This window comes from Oncorhynchus gorbuscha, unplaced genomic scaffold (genome assembly GCF_021184085.1).
Source record: "Oncorhynchus gorbuscha isolate QuinsamMale2020 ecotype Even-year unplaced genomic scaffold, OgorEven_v1.0 Un_scaffold_631, whole genome shotgun sequence".
Lineage (NCBI taxonomy): Eukaryota > Metazoa > Chordata > Actinopteri > Salmoniformes > Salmonidae > Oncorhynchus > Oncorhynchus gorbuscha.
Genome location: NW_025745744.1, coordinates 85,368 through 102,725, shown reverse-complemented (window position 1 = coordinate 102,725; position 17,358 = coordinate 85,368). Strand labels below are relative to the sequence as shown.

General features: G+C 45.5%; 1 protein-coding gene across 1 annotated transcript in view; it reads right to left on the bottom strand.

The window, feature by feature from the left end:
- LOC124019552 overlaps nucleotides 1-17,358 on the bottom strand; it is a 94,671-nt gene that overhangs the window by 67,655 nt on the left and 9,658 nt on the right. The window contains exons 3-13 of the mRNA XM_046334916.1: nucleotides 16,466-16,484; nucleotides 16,186-16,222; nucleotides 12,612-12,734; nucleotides 11,121-11,320; nucleotides 10,122-10,222; nucleotides 9,644-9,756; nucleotides 7,378-7,624; nucleotides 7,291-7,328; nucleotides 6,780-6,854; nucleotides 5,902-6,137; nucleotides 1,794-1,881 (exon numbers count right to left, since the gene is read on the bottom strand). Of these exons, the coding sequence (XP_046190872.1) occupies nucleotides 1,794-1,881; nucleotides 5,902-6,137; nucleotides 6,780-6,854; nucleotides 7,291-7,328; nucleotides 7,378-7,624; nucleotides 9,644-9,756; nucleotides 10,122-10,222; nucleotides 11,121-11,320; nucleotides 12,612-12,734; nucleotides 16,186-16,222; nucleotides 16,466-16,484 (1,277 nt within the window). The remainder of the gene's footprint in view (nucleotides 1-1,793; nucleotides 1,882-5,901; nucleotides 6,138-6,779; nucleotides 6,855-7,290; nucleotides 7,329-7,377; nucleotides 7,625-9,643; nucleotides 9,757-10,121; nucleotides 10,223-11,120; nucleotides 11,321-12,611; nucleotides 12,735-16,185; nucleotides 16,223-16,465; nucleotides 16,485-17,358) is intronic.

Sequence of the window (17,358 nt, the reverse complement as noted above, 5' to 3'; positions counted from 1 at the left end):
AGATGTCATGATATATAGATGACATGATATATAGATGATATATAGATGTCATGATATATAGATGACATGATATATAGATGACATGATATATAGATGTCATGATATATAGATGTCATGATATATGTCATGATATATAGATGACATGATATATAGATGTCATGATATATAGATGACATCATGATATATAGATGACATGATATATAGATGATGATATATAGATGACATGATATATAGATGACATGATATATAGATGACATGATATATAGATGTCATGATATATAGATGTCATGATATATAGATGTCATGATATATAGATGACATGATATATAGATGTCATGATATATAGATGATAGATGACATGATATATAGATGTCATGATATATAGATGTCATGATATATAGATGTCATGATATATAGATGACATGATATATAGATGATAGATGACATGATATATAGATGTCATGATATATAGATGTCATGATATATAGATGTCATGATATATAGATGACATGATATATAGATGTCATGATATATAGATGTCATGATATATAGATGTCATGATATATAGATGACATGATATATAGATGTCATGATATATAGATGTCATGATATATAGATGATAGATACATGATGATGTCATGATATATAGATGTAGATTACATGATATATAGATGTCATGATATATAGATGACATGATATATAGATGTGATATATAGATGTCATGATATATAGATGATAGATTACATGATATATAGATGACATGATATATAGATGATAGATGACATGATATATAGATGACATGATATATAGATGTCATGATATATAGATGTCATGATATATAGATGATGACATGATATATAGATGACATGATATATAGATGTCATGATATATAGATGTCATGATATATAGATGATGATATATAGATGACATGATATATAGATGACATGATATAGATAGATATATAGATGTCATGATATATAGATGTCATGATATATAGATGTATATAGATGATAGATGTCATGATATATAGATGTCATGATATATAGATGTCATGATATATAGATGTCATGATGATATATAGATGTCATGATATATAGATGTCATGATATATATATACATAGATGATGTCATGATATATAGATGATGATATATAGATGACATGATATATAGATGGATATATAGATGTCATGATATATAGATGATGATATATAGATGTCATGATATGATGATGATATATGATGATATAGATGACATGATATATAGATGACATGATATATAGATGTCATGATATATAGATGACATGATATATAGATGTCATGATATATAGATGACATGATATATAGATGTCATGATGATGACATGATATATAGATGTCATGATATATAGATGACATGTTATATAGACATTCAAGATGGTTTTGGGTCATAGTGTCATGATATAGATGACCTCTTCTCTCTAGGGTGATGCTACAGACATCAAGGGGCATATTGTCATGATATATAGATGGCTGTACCTCACCCCACATGACTTCTCCTCTAGGGTGATGCTACTATGTTTTGGGTGATGATATATAGATGACCTCTTCTCTAGGGTGATGCTACAGACATCAAGGGGCATAGTGTCATGATATAGATGACCTCTTCTCTAGGGTGATACTACAGACATCAAGGGGCATATTGTCATGATATATAGATGGCTGTAGCTACTCACCCCACATGACTTCTCCTCTAGGGTGATGCTACATATGTCTTGGGCCATAGTGTCATGCTATACAGATGGCTATAGCTACTCACCCCACATGACTTCTCCTCTAGGGTGATGCTACATATGTCTTGGGCCATATTGTCATTGTCCATGCTGTCCATGTCTGAGTTCAGGTAGCTACGGAGACATAGTAGAGACAATTAACACAACACAGATCGTCAGTAACGGTCAGTAAATATCATGATCAGTGACTTTCATGCATCAGCTATGGTACTATGGTTGTTACTAGCTACATCTGTCAGTATGGTACTATGGTTGGTACTAGCTCATCTGTCAGTATGGTACTATGTTTGGTACTGTGTTGGACATGTTTGGTACTAGCTACATCTGGGAGTATGGTACTATGGTTGGTACTAGATACATCTGGGAGTATGGTACTATGTTTGGTACTAGCTACATCTGGGAGTATGGTACTATGTTTGGTACTGTGTTGGACATGTTTGGTACTAGCTACATCTGGGAGTATGGTACTATGGTTGGTACTAGCTACATCTGGGAGTATGGTACTATGTTTGGTACTAGCTCCATCTGTCAGTATGGTACTATGGTTGGTACTAGCTCCATCTGTCAGTATGGTACTATGGTTGGTACTAGCTCCATCTGGGAGTATGGTACTATGTTTGGTACTAGCTCCATCTGTCAGTATGGTACTATGTTTGGTACTAGCTACATCTGGGAGTATGGTACTATGTTTGGTACTAGCTACATCTGTCAGTATGGTACTATGGTTGGTACTAGCTACATCTGGGAGTATGGTACTATGTTTGGTACTAGCTATATCTGGGAGTAGGGTTTTATGTTTGATACTAGCTATATCTGGGAGTAGGGTACTATGTTTGGTACTAGCTACATCTGGGAGTAGGGTTTATGTTTGGTACTAGCTCCATCTGGGAGTATGGTACTATGTTTGGTACTAGCTACATCTGTCAGTATGGTACTATGTTTGGTACTAGCTCCATCTGTCAGTATGGTACTATGTTTGGTACTAGCTACATCTGGGAGTATGGTACTATGTTTGGTACTAGCTCCATCTGTCAGTATGGTACTATGGTTGGTACTAGCTACATCTGGGAGTATGGTACTATGTTTGGTACTAGCTACATCTGGGAGTATGGTACTATGTTTGGTACTGTGTTGGACATGTTTGGTACTAGCTACATCTGGGAGTAGGGTTTTATGTTTGGTACTAGCTACATCTGGGAGTATGGTACTATGTTTGGTACTAGCTACATCTGTCAGTATGGTACTATGTTTGGTACTAGCTCCATCTGTCAGTATGGTATTATGGTTGGTACTAGCTACATCTGGGAGTATGGTACTATGTTTGGTACTAGCTATATCTGGGAGTAGGGTTTTATGTTTGATACTAGCTATATCTGGGAGTAGGGTACTATGTTTGGTACTAGCTACATCTGGGAGTAGGGTTTTATGTTTGGTACTAGCTCCATCTGGGAGTATGGTACTATGTTTGGTACTAGCTACATCTGTCAGTATGGTACTATGTTTGGTACTAGCTACATCTGGGAGTATGGTACTATGTTTGTTACTAGCTCCATCTGTCAGTATGGTACTATGGTTGGTACTAGCTACATCTGGGAGTATGGTACTATGTTTGGTACTAGCTACATCTGGGAGTATGGTACTATGTTTGGTACTGTGTTGGACATGTTTGGTACTAGCTACATCTGGGAGTATGGTACTATGTTTGGTACTAGCTACATCTGGGAGTAGGGTTTTATGTTTGGTACTAGCTACATCTGGGAGTATGGTACTATGTTTGGTACTAGCTACATCTGGGAGTATGGTACTATGTTTGGTACTAGCTATATCTGGGAGTAGGGTACTATGTTTGGTACTAGCTACATCTGGGAGTAGGGTTTTATGTTTGATACTAGCTATATCTGGGAGTAGGGTACTATGTTTGGTACTAACTACATCTGGGAGTATGGTACTATGGTTGGTACTAGCTACATCTGGGAGTATGGTACTATGGTTGGTACTAGCTACATCTGGGAGTATGGTACTATGTTTGGTACTAGCTACATCTGGGAGTATGGTACTATGTTTGGTACTAGCTATATCTGGGAGTAGGGTACTATGTTTGGTACTAGCTACATCTGGGAGTAGGGTACTATGTTTGGTACTAGCTACATCTGGGAGTATGGTACTATGTTTGGTACTAGCTACATCTGGGAGTATGGTTTTATGTTTGGTACTAGCTACATCTGGGAGTAGGGTTTTATGTTTGGTACTAGCTACATCTGGGAGTATGGTACTATGTTTGGTACTAGCTACATCTGGGAGTATGGTTTTATGTTTGGTACTAGCTACATCTGGGAGTAGGGTTTACATCTGGGAGTATGGTACTATGTTTGGTACTAGCTACATCTGGGAGTATGTATGGTACTAGTGTTTGGGTACTAGCTAGCTGGGAGTATGGTATCTAGGGGAGTAGGGTACTATGTTTGGTACTAGCTACATCTGGGAGTATGGTTGTATGTTTGGTACTAGCTTAGAATAATATATAATATATGCCATTTATCAGACGCTTTTATCCAAAGCGACTTACAGTCATGTGTGCATACATTCTACGTATGGGTGGTCCCGGGGATCGAACCCACTACCCTGGCATTACAAGCGCCATGCTCTACCAACTGAGCGCCATGCTCTATCAACTGAGCTACAGAAGAACTACTTAGAACACATTCTCATTTACAGCAACAACCTGGGGAATAGTTACAGGGGGGGTGGGGATGAGCCAACCAGGGGAATAGTTAAAGGGGAGAGGAGGGGGGGATGAGCCAACCTGGGGAATAGTTAAAGGGGAGAGGAGGGGGTGAGCCAACCTGGGGAATAGTTAAAGGGGAGAGGAGGGGGGATGAGCCAACCTGGGGAATAGTTAAAGGGGAGAGGAGGGGGGATGAGCCAACCTGGGGAATAGTTAAAGGGGAGAGGAGGGGGGATGAGCCAACCTGGGGAATAGTTACAGGGGGATGAGCCAACCTGGGGAATAGTTAAAGGGGAGAGGAGGGGGATGAGCCAACCTGGGGAATAGTTAAAGGGGAGAGGAGGGGGGTGAGCCAACCTGGGGAATAGTTACAGGGGAGAGGAGGGGGGATGAGCCAACCTGGGGAATAGTTACAGGGGAGAGGAGAGGGGGGGGATGAGCCAACCTGGGGAATAGTTACAGGGGAGAGGAGGGGGGATGAGCCAACCTGGGGAATAGTTACAGGGGAGAGGAGGGGGGTGAGCCAACCTGGGGAATAGTTACAGGGGAGAGGAGGGGGTGAGACAACCTGGGGAATAGTTACAGGGGAGAGGAGGGGGGGTGAGCCAACCTGGGGAATGAGGGGAGAGGAGGGGGGTGAGCCAACCTGGGGAATAGTTACAGAGGGAGGGGGGTGAGCCAACCTGGGGAATAGTTACAGGGGAGAGGAGGGGGGGGGGTGAGCCAACCTGGGGAATAGTTACAGGGGAGAGGAGGGGGGGGATGAGCCAACCTGGGGAATAGTTACAGGGGAGAGGAGGGGGGGTGAGCCAACCTGGGGAATAGTTACAGGGGAGAGGAGGGGGGGGGGGGTGAGCCAACCTGGGGAATAGTTACAGGGGAGAGGAGGGGGGGATGAGCCAACCTGGGGAATAGTTACAGGGGAGAGGAGGGGGATGAGCCAACCTGGGGAATAGTTACAGGGGAGAGGAGGGGGGATGAGCCAACCTGGGGAATAGTTACAAGTGAGAGGAGGGGGGTGAGCCAACCTGGGGAATAGTTACAGGGGGGGGTTGAGCCCACCTGGGGAATAGTTACAGGGGGGGGTGAGCCAACCTGGGGAATAGTTACAGGGGAGAGGAGGGGGGATGAGACAACCTGGGGAATAGTTACAGGGGGGGGGGGGGGGGTGAGCCAACCTGAGGAATAGTTACAGGGGAGAGGAGGGGGGGGGGTAAATGAGCCAACCTAGGGAATAGTTACCAATTGAGCCAATTGTAACCTGGGGATGATTAGGTGACCGTGATGATATGAGAGCCAGATGTAGTACCTACTATTATACTGGGTCTTTTGGCTCTACGTTTGAGACTACATATGTTTCTGTCTCTAGTGTTGTATTTGTCAGTATCTTTAGTGAACATTTTACTCACAACACTTTGTGGAAAACGGCCTTGAGGCTGCCAGGTATGTGCGTCTGGTCGGTGGGCAGGACACGGCGGAGAACAGGCACCACTACGTGGTCATACCAGTCCTCTACGTCCAATATGTCTTCCGTCCAGTCTTCTGGCTCGTCTTCCTGGGACCTGTAGTTCCCGGCCAGCTCGGCCAGAGTCCAGTTCAACACAACCTGAGTTAGAGTGGTGCTTCTGATCTCAGACAGGGGCTTCTGTGGAGGGGGAAGACAAACGGGGTTTGAGAGAGAGACAGGTTTATCTGTGGAGGGGGAAGACAGACGGGGTTAGAGAGAGAGACAGGTGTATCTGTGGAGGGGCTGAGAGACAGGTTTATCTGTGGAGGGGGAAGACAGACAGGGTTAGAGAGAGAGACAGGTTTATCTGTGGAGGGGGAAGACAGACGGGGTTAGAGAGAGAGACAGGTTTATCTGTGGAGGGGCTGAGAGACAGGTTTATCTGTGGAGGGGGAAGACAGACAGGGTTAGAGAGAGAGACAGGTTTATCTGTGGAGGGGGAAGACAGACGGGGTTAGAGAGAGAGACAGGTTTATCTGTGGAGGGGCTGAGAGACAGGTTTATCTGTGGAGGGGGAAGACAGACAGGGTTAGAGACAGACAGGGTTAGAAACAGACGGGGTTAGAGAGAGACAGGGTTAGAGAGAGACAGGGCCAGTAGAAGGCAGTGAGGAATGGTAAAGACAGGGCCTCATTTCTCGTCTGTGGTAGTAGACTGTGTGTGTGTGTGTGTGTGTGTGTGTGTGTGTGTGTGTGTGTGTGTGTGTGTGTGTGTGTGTGTGTGTGTGTGTGTGTGTGTGTGTGTGTGTGTGTGTGTGTGTGTGTGTGTGTGTGTGTTTACTTTGTGCGTGAGCGACACAAACTCCCTGACCAAGCTTCCGAAAGGCCTGAAGACGCCCATGAACCCGTTCGCCACCTGGGATTGGACAGAATCAGACAGTTATCATTTCCTCTGCCGACTGACATATCACCTCTGTCTGATGATGATTATTAACGCTTTCTGGGAATGCATCTAATGGCACCCTATTCCCTGCACTACTTTAGACCAGGGCTGGGAATGGCATCTATTCCCTAATGGCACCCTTTTCCCCCTATGGCCAATGGCACCATATTCCCTTTGTGCACTACTTTAGACCAGGGCCCTATGGCCAATGGCACCCTATTCCCTATATAGTGCACTACTTTGACCAGGGCCCTATGGCAGACCTATGTAGACCAGGGCCCTACAATGGCACCCTATTCCCTTTGTAGTGCACTACTTTAGACCAGGGCCCTATGGCAAATGGCACCCTATTCCCTATATAGTGACACTACTTTTGACCAGGGCCCTACAAATGGCACCCTATGCCTACCTCTCGAAGGCTCTCCTGGGGTGAGGGGGACCAGAGCCCTATAGGCCTACGTAGGGAATAAGGTGCCATTTTGAACACAAGGCCTACCTCTCGAAGGCTCTTGGGGTGGGGGGCCGTGGGGTGTAGGAGGGCTCTTGGTGGGCGGGGTGTAGGAGGGGGGTGGCGGGGTTGGGGTACCCTGGTGTGGTCCAGGTAGAGTTCTCCATGGGGAGTGGACCTCTGTCATCAGGGTGTGGAACACCAGACTCAGGGTTCCATTCTCCAGTCCCTCCACCTCCGGATGCAACAACAACTCTGCCTTCTGCTCCGGAGTTAACAGGTGTAGCACCTCCAGCTATGGAGAGACAGAGACCAGCAGTATGTTTTCGTGAGAGACAGAGAGAGACCAGCAGTATGTTTCAGTGAGAGACAGAGACCAGCAGTATGTTTCAGTGAGAGACAGAGAGAGACCAGCCGTAAGATTCAGTGAGAGACAGAGAGAGACCAGCAGTATGTTTCAGTGAGAGACAGAGAGAGACCAGCAGTATGTTTCAGTGAGAGACAGAGAGAGACCACCAGTATGTTACAGAGAGAGACAGAGAGAGACCAGCCGTATGTATCAGTGAGAGACAGAGACCAGCAGTATGTTTCAGTGAGAGACAGAGAGAGACCAGCAGTATGTTTCAGTGAGAGACAGACAGAGACCAGCTGTATGTTACAGAGAGAGACAGAGAGAGACCAGCAGTATGTTTCAGTGAGAGACAGAGAGAGACCAGCCGTATGTTTCAGTGAGAGACAGAGAGAGACCAGCAGTATGTTTCAGTGAGAGACAGAGACCAGCAGTATGTTTCAGTGAGAAACAGAGAGAGACCAGCAGTATGTTTCAGTGAGAGACAGAGACCAGCAGTATGTTTCAGTGAGAAACAGAGAGAGACCAGCAGTATGTTTCAGTGAGAGACAGAGACCAGCAGTATGTTTCAGTGAGAGACAGAGAGAGACCAGCAGTATGTTTCAGTGAGAGACAGACAGAGACCAGCAGTATGTTTCAGTGAGAGACAGAGACATACCAGAAGTATGTTACAGAGAGAGACAGAGAGAGACCAGCAGTATGTTTCAGTGAGAGACAGAGAGAGACCAGCAGTATGTTACAGAGAGAGACAGAGAGACCACCAGTATGTTTCAGTGAGAGACAGACAGAGACCAGCAGTATGTTTCAGATGAGAGACAGAGAAATACCAGCAGTATGTTTCAGTGAGCAGAGAGAGACCAGCAGTATGTTTCAGTGAGAGACAGAGAGATGCCAGGAGTATGTTTCAGTGAGAGACAGAGAGACCACCAGTATGTTTCAGTGAGAGACAGACAGAGACCAGCAGTATGTTTCGATGAGAGACAGAGAGATACCACCAGTATGTTTCAGTGAGCGACAGAGAGAGACCAGCAGTATGTTTCAGTGAGAGACAGAGAGATGCCAGGAGTATGTTTCAGTGAGGGACAGAGAGAGACCACCAGTATGTTTTAGTGAGAGACAGAGAGAGACCACCAGTATGTTTCAGTGAGAGACAGAGAGACAGAGACCAGCAGTATGTTTCAGCGAGAGACAGAGAGAGACCACCAGTATGTTTCAGTGAGAGACAGAGAGAGAGACAGAGAGAGACAGAGAGAGACAGAGACCTACCACCAGTATGCTTCAGTGAGAGAGACAGAGAGAGAGACAGCGAGTGTGTGTGTGTGTGTGTGTGTGTGTGTGAGAGAGAGAGAGAGAGAGAGAGAGAGAGAGAGAGAGAGAGAGAGAGAGAGAGAGAGAGAGAGAGAGAGAGAGAGAAAGACAGAGAGATACCATCAGTATGTTTCAGTGAGAGAGAGACAGACAGAGAAAGAGAGAGAGAGAGAGACAGAGAGAGAGAGAGAGAGAGAGAGAGAGAGAGAGAGAGAGAGAGAGAGAGAGAGAGAGAGAGAGAGAGAGAGATGATAGAAAGAGAGAGAGAGAGAGAGAGAGAGAGAGAGAGAGAGAGAGAGAGAGAGAGAGAGAGAGAGAGAGAGAGAGAGAGAGAGAGAGAGAGAGAGAGGATAAAGAGAGAGAGGGAGAGAGGGATGATAGAAAGAGAGAGAGGGAGAGGGGATAGAGAGAGAGAGAGAGAGAGAGAGAGAGAGAGAGAGAGAGAGAGAGAGAGAGAGAGAGAGAGAGAGAGAGAGAGAGAGAGAGAGAGAGATGATAGAAAGAGAGAGAGGGAGAGGTGGATAGAGAGAGGGTGAGAGAGGGAGAGAGAGGGAGGATAGAAAGAGAGAGAGGGAGAGGGGGATAGAGGAGAAGAAATAAAGCTAGAGAGCAAGAGATCGTGAGCCGAGACAACGGTTCCTCAGTAGTGTAACTCACCCCACTAAAGACCATGTTGAGGGCTGTGAAGTCCCTCATACGAGCGACGCCTTTAAACGGGCCAAAGTTCCTGATCAGCCAGTCCTCACTGTTCTCCCCTGGCCTCACACAGCCTGCACACAGAGAAGAGTTATGAGCTGTTGGGGGCACTGTTACGTCATGTCAAAAGGGTTTCTGGATTGGTGGTTTCTGGGTTGGTGGTTTCTGGGTTGGTCGTTTCTGGGTTGGTCGTTTCTGGGTTGGTCGTTTCCTTTCCAGCCCTTCTCTTGGTCTAGGACACCTGGTTCTCCTAATCAGCTGGACCAGGTGTGTTTGTGTTGGTCTGGAGCAAAAGCCTGCACACCCAGTAGTTCTCCAGGAGTAATGCTGTCCACCCCTGGGTTATGTTTGAGAGGAAGGGCTACCTAAAGAACTGTTATGGACATGTTATGAGCTGTCACTGGTAGTTATGTCATGGTATAAAGGTGTTAAGTTGTACCTGCTCTCTCCCCGGACAGGAATGGGTACATGAAGAACATATAGATCCACCTCTGTCTGATCGGATCCATCTCTGAGAAATGATCACTCAACTCCTCCACCCTGGAGACAGAGAGAGAATAGGGGATGGAGAAGAATGGTGGGAGAGAGAGAGGGAGAGAGAGAGAGGAAGGAGAGAACAAGGAGGATGGATAGAGGGAGAGGTTGAGAGAGTCAGAGAGAGAGAGAGAGAGGGGGGGAAGAGAGAGAGAGAGAGAGAGAGAGAGAGAGAGAGAGAGAGAGAGAGAGAGAGAGAAAGAAAGGAAGGAAGGAAGGAAGGAAGGAAGGAAGGAAGGAAGGAAGGAAGGAAGGAAGGAAGGAAGGAAGGAAGGAAGGAAGGAAGGAAGGAAGGAAGGAAGGAAGGAAGGAAGGGAGAGGTAGGTGATATTAAACATGGTCTGGTAGGTGATAATATAACATGGTCTGGTAGGTGATAATATAACATGGTCTGGTAGGTGATATTATAACATGGTGATATTATAACATGGTCTGGTAGGTGATATTATAACATGGTCTGGTAGGTGATATTATAACATGGTCTGGTAGGTGATATTATAACATGGTCTGGTAGGTGATATTATAACATGGTCTGGTAGGTAATGTTATAACATGGTGATATTATAACATGGTCTGGTAGGTGATATTATAACATGGTCTGGTAGGTTATATTATAACATGGTCTGGTAGGTGATATTATAACATGGTCTGGTAGGTGATATTATAACATGGTCTGGTAGGTGATATTATAACATGGTCTGGTAGGTGATATTATAACATGGTCTGGTAGGTGATATTATAACATGGTAGGTGATATTATAACATGGTCTGGTAGGTGATATTATAACATGGTGATATTATAACATGGTCTGGTAGGTGATGTTATAACATGGTCTGGTAGGTGATATTATAACATGGTCTGGTAGGTGATGTTATAACATGTTAAATATAGTAATGGTAGTACATGGTCTGGTAGGTGTTGCAGCTGAAGTTCTTGTTGCTGAGGCAGGTTAGGAACCCTCTGGAGATGCTGGAGAGGAGTGGTTTCAGTTTCACCTCCATCCACACCTTTATCAGGTCCTCATCTTGGTAGGCTTCTGCCTCTGGGTTCACACTGATACCCAGCTCTAGTCTGAACACTGGGGTCTGGGATAGACTGGATCTCTGGAGAGGGGGAGACAGGGGTTAAAGTTCATACTTATACCCAGCTCTAGTCCGATGAGAATGGGAGGTGATGAGAGTGGGGTCAGCCTCTGGGGGTGGGGGTAATGAGAGTGGGGGTGGGGGTGATGAGAGTGGGGGGTGATGAGAGTGGGGGGTGATGAGAGTGGGTGGGTGATGAGAGTGGGTGGGTGATGAGAGTAGGTGGGTGATGAGAGTGGGGGGCGTGATGAGAGTGGGAAGTGATGAGAGTGGGGTCAGCCTCTGGGGGTTGGGGGGTGATGAGAGTAGGGGGGTGATGAGAGTTTGGTACATTCAGACTTGGGAGAAGTGCAGGCTCTCTTTTAAGTGGAATAAAACATGATATTGCCAGAGAGAGTTGACTAAGCATAATATTCTACTGTACATGTTAAGTAAAGGCCCGTCTTAGTAGCAGTGACTTGGCATCTTGTGAGCTTCCCCACCTTGGTGTGTTTCATAACATACGTTTCTTCACACCCTCAACGACATCCTACCAACTGAACCAACGCTTGGTTCACTATCAACGTCATGATGGTTAAAAGGTTAGTCCCCGTTTACTCAGATGTGATCCTATAGCAGTTGTTCATAATGGGAAGGACAAGCCGTCCACACAGGCATCACATCACTCAGCACTTCTACCCATCTGTCTCTTGCATTATGTCAGTCACTGAGAAATGGCATTCCGCTGACGGAATGTTCAGATCAGTTCTGAAGTTCTGGAGCCGTGTCAACATTCCAATCAAATAAGGTGCGTTCCTGTTTTAAAGGAGCGTTTCAATTGGTATGCTGACTGCAGGAATGTCCACCAGAACTGTTGCTAGAGAATTACATGTTAACTTCTCTACCATAACCCACATTCCCAACGTTGTTTTAGAGAAAACTCATTCTGATTTACATTTACATTTTACATTTAAGTCATTTAGCAGACGCTCTTATCCAGAGCGACTTACAAATTGGTGCATTCACCTTATGACATCCAGTGGAACAGTCACTTTACAATAGTGCATCTAAATCTTAAAGGGGGGGGGGTGATTGGCTGGGCCTGGCTTCCTAGTGGGTGGGCCTATGCCCTCCTATCACCCAACCATAGCTACACCTCTGCCCAGTCATGTGAAATCCATAGATTAGGGCCTAATGCATTTATTTCAACTGACTTATTTCCTTATGTGAACTGTAACTCAGTAAAATCAATGTTGCGTTTATATTTTTGTTTGGTACATTTGAAAGGTTTCAGATAGTATTTGAATGCAGGTCTGGGGATGTATCAAGCTACCATGAAGGAGTAGACGTCCAGGGCAGCGTCGATGGTGTCCTTCAGGTTCTGCAGGTGGTCTCTCCCTGTGTCTGTAGCTGGCAGACCCACACACTGGAGGAAGTTAGAGGTAGGATCACCAGCCTGGGGATGGACAATAACATCATGACTTCCTGTTCCTACATTCTACTATATCTGCAGGAGGTCTCTCCCTGTGTCTGTAGCTGGCAGACCCACACACTGGAGGAAGTTAGAGGTAGGATCACCAGCCTGGGGATGGACAATAACATCATGACTTCCTGTTCCTACATTCTACTATATCTGCAGGTGGTCTCTCCCTGTGTCTGTAGCTGGCAGACCCACACACTGGAGGAAGTTAGAGGTAGGATCACCAGCCTGGGGATGGACAATAACATCATGACTTCCTGTTCCTACATTCTACTATATCTGCAGGTGGTCTCTCCCTGTGTCTGTAGCTGGCAGACCCACACACTGGAGGAAGTTAGAGGTAGGATCACCAGCCTGGGGATGGACAATAACATCATGACTTCCTGTTCCTACATCCTACTATATCTGCATCAGTTAGATTGTTGGTAGTTTCCTGTTACATCCTACTATATCTGCATCAGTTAGATTGTTGGTAGTGTGATGTTACATCCTACTATATCTGCAGCAGTTAGATTGTTGGTAGTGTCCTGTTACATCCTACTATATCTGCATCAGTTAGATATAGAACACATTCTAAACCAGTGTTTCCCAACTCCTCCTGTTCCCCCAACAGAACACATTCTAAACCAGTGTTTCCCAACTCCCCCAACAGAACACATTCTAAACCAGTGTTTCCCAACTCCTCCTGTTCCCCCAACAGAACACATTCTAAACCAGTTTCCTCCTGTTCCTCCAACAGAACACATTCTAAACCAGTGTTTCCCAACTCCTGTTCCAACAGACACATTCTAAACCAGTGTTTCCCAACTCCCCCAACAGAACACATTCTAAACCAGTGTTTCCCAACTCCCCAACAGAACACATTCTAAACCAGTGTTTCCCAACTCCTCCAACTTCCCCCAACAGAACACATTCTAAACCAGTGTTTCCCAACTCCTCCTGTTCCCCCAACAGAACACATTCTAAACCAGTGTTTTCCCAACTCCCCCAACAGAACACATTCTAAACCAGTGTTTCCCTCCTCCAACTTCCCAGTGTTTCCCAACAACAGAACACATTCTAAACCAGTGTTTCCCAACTCCTCCTGTTCCCCCCCCAACAGAACACATTCTAAACCAGTGTTTCCCAACTCCCCCAACAGAACACATTCTAAACCAGTGTTTCCCAACTCCTCCAACAGAACACATTCTAAACCAGTGTTTCCCAACTCCTCCTGTTCCCCCAACAGAACACATTCTAAACCAGTGTTTCCCAACTCCCCCAACAGAACACATTCTAAACCAGTGTTTCCCAACTCCTCCTGTTCCCCTAAACAGTGTTCCCAACTCCCCAACAGAACACATTCTAAACCAGTGTTTCCCAACTCCCCCCCCCAACAGAACACATTCTAAACCAGTGTTTCCCAACTCCTCCAACAGAACACATTCTAAACCAGTGTTTCCCAACTCCCCCAACAGAACACATTCTAAACCAGTGTTTCCCAACTCCTCCTGTTCCCCCAACAGAACACATTCTAAACCAGTGTTTCCCAACTCCCCCCCCCAACAGAACACATTCTAAACCAGTGTTTCCCAACAGAACACATCCTCCAACAGAACACATTCTAAACCAGTGTTTCCCAACTCCCCCAACAGAACACATTCTAAACCAGTGTTTCCCAACTCCCCCAACAGAACACATTCTAAACCAGTGTTTCCCAACTCCTCCAACAGAACACATTCTAAACCAGTGTTTCCCAACTCCCCCAACAGAACACATTCTAAACCAGTGTTTCCCAACTCCCCAGTTCCCCCAACAGAACACATTCTAAACCAGTGTTTCCCAACTCCTCCTGTTCCCCCAACAGAACACATTCCCAACACATTCTAAACCAGTGTTTCCCAACTCCTCCTGTTCCCCCAACAGAACACATTCTAAACCAGTGTTTCCCAACTCCTCCTGTTCCCCCAACAGAACACATTCTAAACCAGTGTTTCCCAACTCCTCCTGTTCCCCCAACAGAACACATTCATACTTTCATACTTTCTTTTTCATACTGGTCCCCCGTGGGAATCGAACCCACAATGCTCTACCAACTGAGCTACACGGGACCCCTGGAGGCTGTCCCTGGGGGCCGCAGGGTGTCAGCGCATGCTTTTGTTCCAGCCCGGCACTAACACACCTGATTCATCTGATGGTGGATTACTATTGGTTGAACTTTATAAACATGTTATGTATCCCAAATGGCATCCCTATTTAGTGCACCACTTTTGACCAGTAGTGCACTAAATAGGGCATAGGGCCCTGTTTGGGACCTGTTGTTTCCCCAGAGACTAACATGAGAGAGGTGTGTGACCCTCTGTCCGCACACTGGGTATCAATGGAGAAAGGACACGTTCAAAGAACGACACACGTGTCGATGTGCAGCTACTGAGACTTACACACATATCAAACACGTGTTGATGTACAGCTACTGGGACTTACACACATATCAAACACGTGTCGATGTACAGCTACTGAGACTTACACACATATCAAACACGTGTCGATGTACAGCTACTGAGACTTACACACATATCAAACACGTGTCGATGTGCAGCTACTGAGACTTACACACATATCAAACACATGTCGATGTGCAGCTACTGAGATTCACACACATAGCAAACACGTCAAACCTGTTTAGATTCTACTGAATCACTCTGACCTTTCACCTTGTTAGACATGTTTTTATGAGAGAGAGACGGAGGGATGGAGGGAGGGAAAGAGAGAGAGAGCGAGGTGGGGGGTAGAGAGAGCGAGTGGGGGGGTGGAGGGAAAGAGAGAGAGATGGAGAAAGGGAAAGAGAGAGAGGTGGGGGGCAGACAGAAAGAGAGAGAGAGGGGGGTGGAGAAGGGAAACAGATGGAGAAGGGAAAGAGAGAGAGTAAGGTGGGGGGTAGAGAGAGAGAGGGGGAGTGGAGGGAGAGAGAGAGGGATGGAGAGAGAGATAGAGGGAGATAGAGAGAGAGAGGAGGAGTAGAGGGAGAGAGAGAGAGAGGATAGATGGAGAGAGAGATAGAGGGATGGGGAAATGGAAGGAGAGAGAGGGAGGGAGAGAGAGAGAGGTGGGGGTAGAGGGAGAGAGAGGGGGGTAGAGGGAGAGAGAGAGAGGGAGAGAGTTGGGGGTAGAGGGAGAGAGGGGGGGTAGAGGGAGAGAGAGAGGGAGGGAAGGAGAGAGAGAGAGGGAGGGAAGGAGAGAGAGAAAGGTGTGGGGCAGACAGAGAGCGAGAGAGAGAGAGAGGGGGGGTAGAGGGAGAGAGAGGGGGGGAGTAGAGGGAGAGAGAAAGAGAGAGGGGGAGTAGAGGGGGGGAGGGAAGGAGAGAGAGAGAGGTGTGGGGCAGAGAGAGAGAGTGAGAGAGAGAGAGAGGGGGTGGAGGGTGAGGGAGAGGTTGAATGCTAGCACTCACCTGAGTACACAGTTCTTGCGTAAGGCAGGTCTCATGTCTTTAAGTTTCCATCAGCAGGGGAGGGTGAAGCATTAAAAGACAAAAAGAAAACGTCAGAAAAATTATTTACATATTTCAGCTGCCTAACTTACAGAAGAAGAATCATTAGGACACAGAGAACCTTCTAGAGTTCTAAAGTTACACCAAAGAATCCTCAAAGAATCTAGAGCTGATGTGATTGTTAAGTGTTGTTATGGGCCTCATTCTGGACTGGAATGTGGCTCCGATGACAATGACTTACCGTTGTGCATCTGATGCTCCTGTGGGAACACAATCACATCATTTATTGGTTTAATAATTGAACGTGTTTATTTCATTTCTTTAATCTGAGAAGAAAGTGATTGTTTGTGGGCAATGAATTAAAACTTGAATTCTTCCAATTCATTAGACAGTACTGTTAACTGTTATTCTGTCTCTCTCTCTGCTACCAGGGGAATACATGTACAAATGTCAATACAAATATCCAGGTTTTCTGTGTAATAAAAAGCCACAGCATCCATTAAAATGTCATGTATTTACATTTGCAGCAGATAACCTGACCCTGCCCTTGAGTACAGTGGACCTGCTCTCCAGTCTACTGTACTCTACTGTCTACTGTACTCTACTGTACTCTACTATACACTACTGTACTGTACTCTACTGTCTACTGTACTCTACTGTCTACTGTACTCTACTGTCTACTGTACTCTACTGTACTCTACTATACTCTACTGTCTACTGTACTCTACTGTACTCTACTATACACTACTGTACTCTACTATACACTACTGTACACTACTGTCTACTGTACTCTACTATACACTACTATACACTACTGTACTGTACTCTACTGTCTACTGTACTCTACTGTCTACTGTACTCTACTGTACTCTACTATACACTACTATACAATACTATACACTACTGTCTACTGTACTCTACTATACACTACTGTCTACTGTACTCTACTATACACTACTATACACTACTGTACTGTACTCTACTGTCTACTGTACTCTACTGTCTACTGTACTCTACTGTACTCTACTATACACTACTGTACTGTACTCTACTGTCTACTGTACTCTACTGTCTACTGTACTCTACTGTCTACTGTACTCTACTGTACTCTACTATACACTACTGTACTCTACT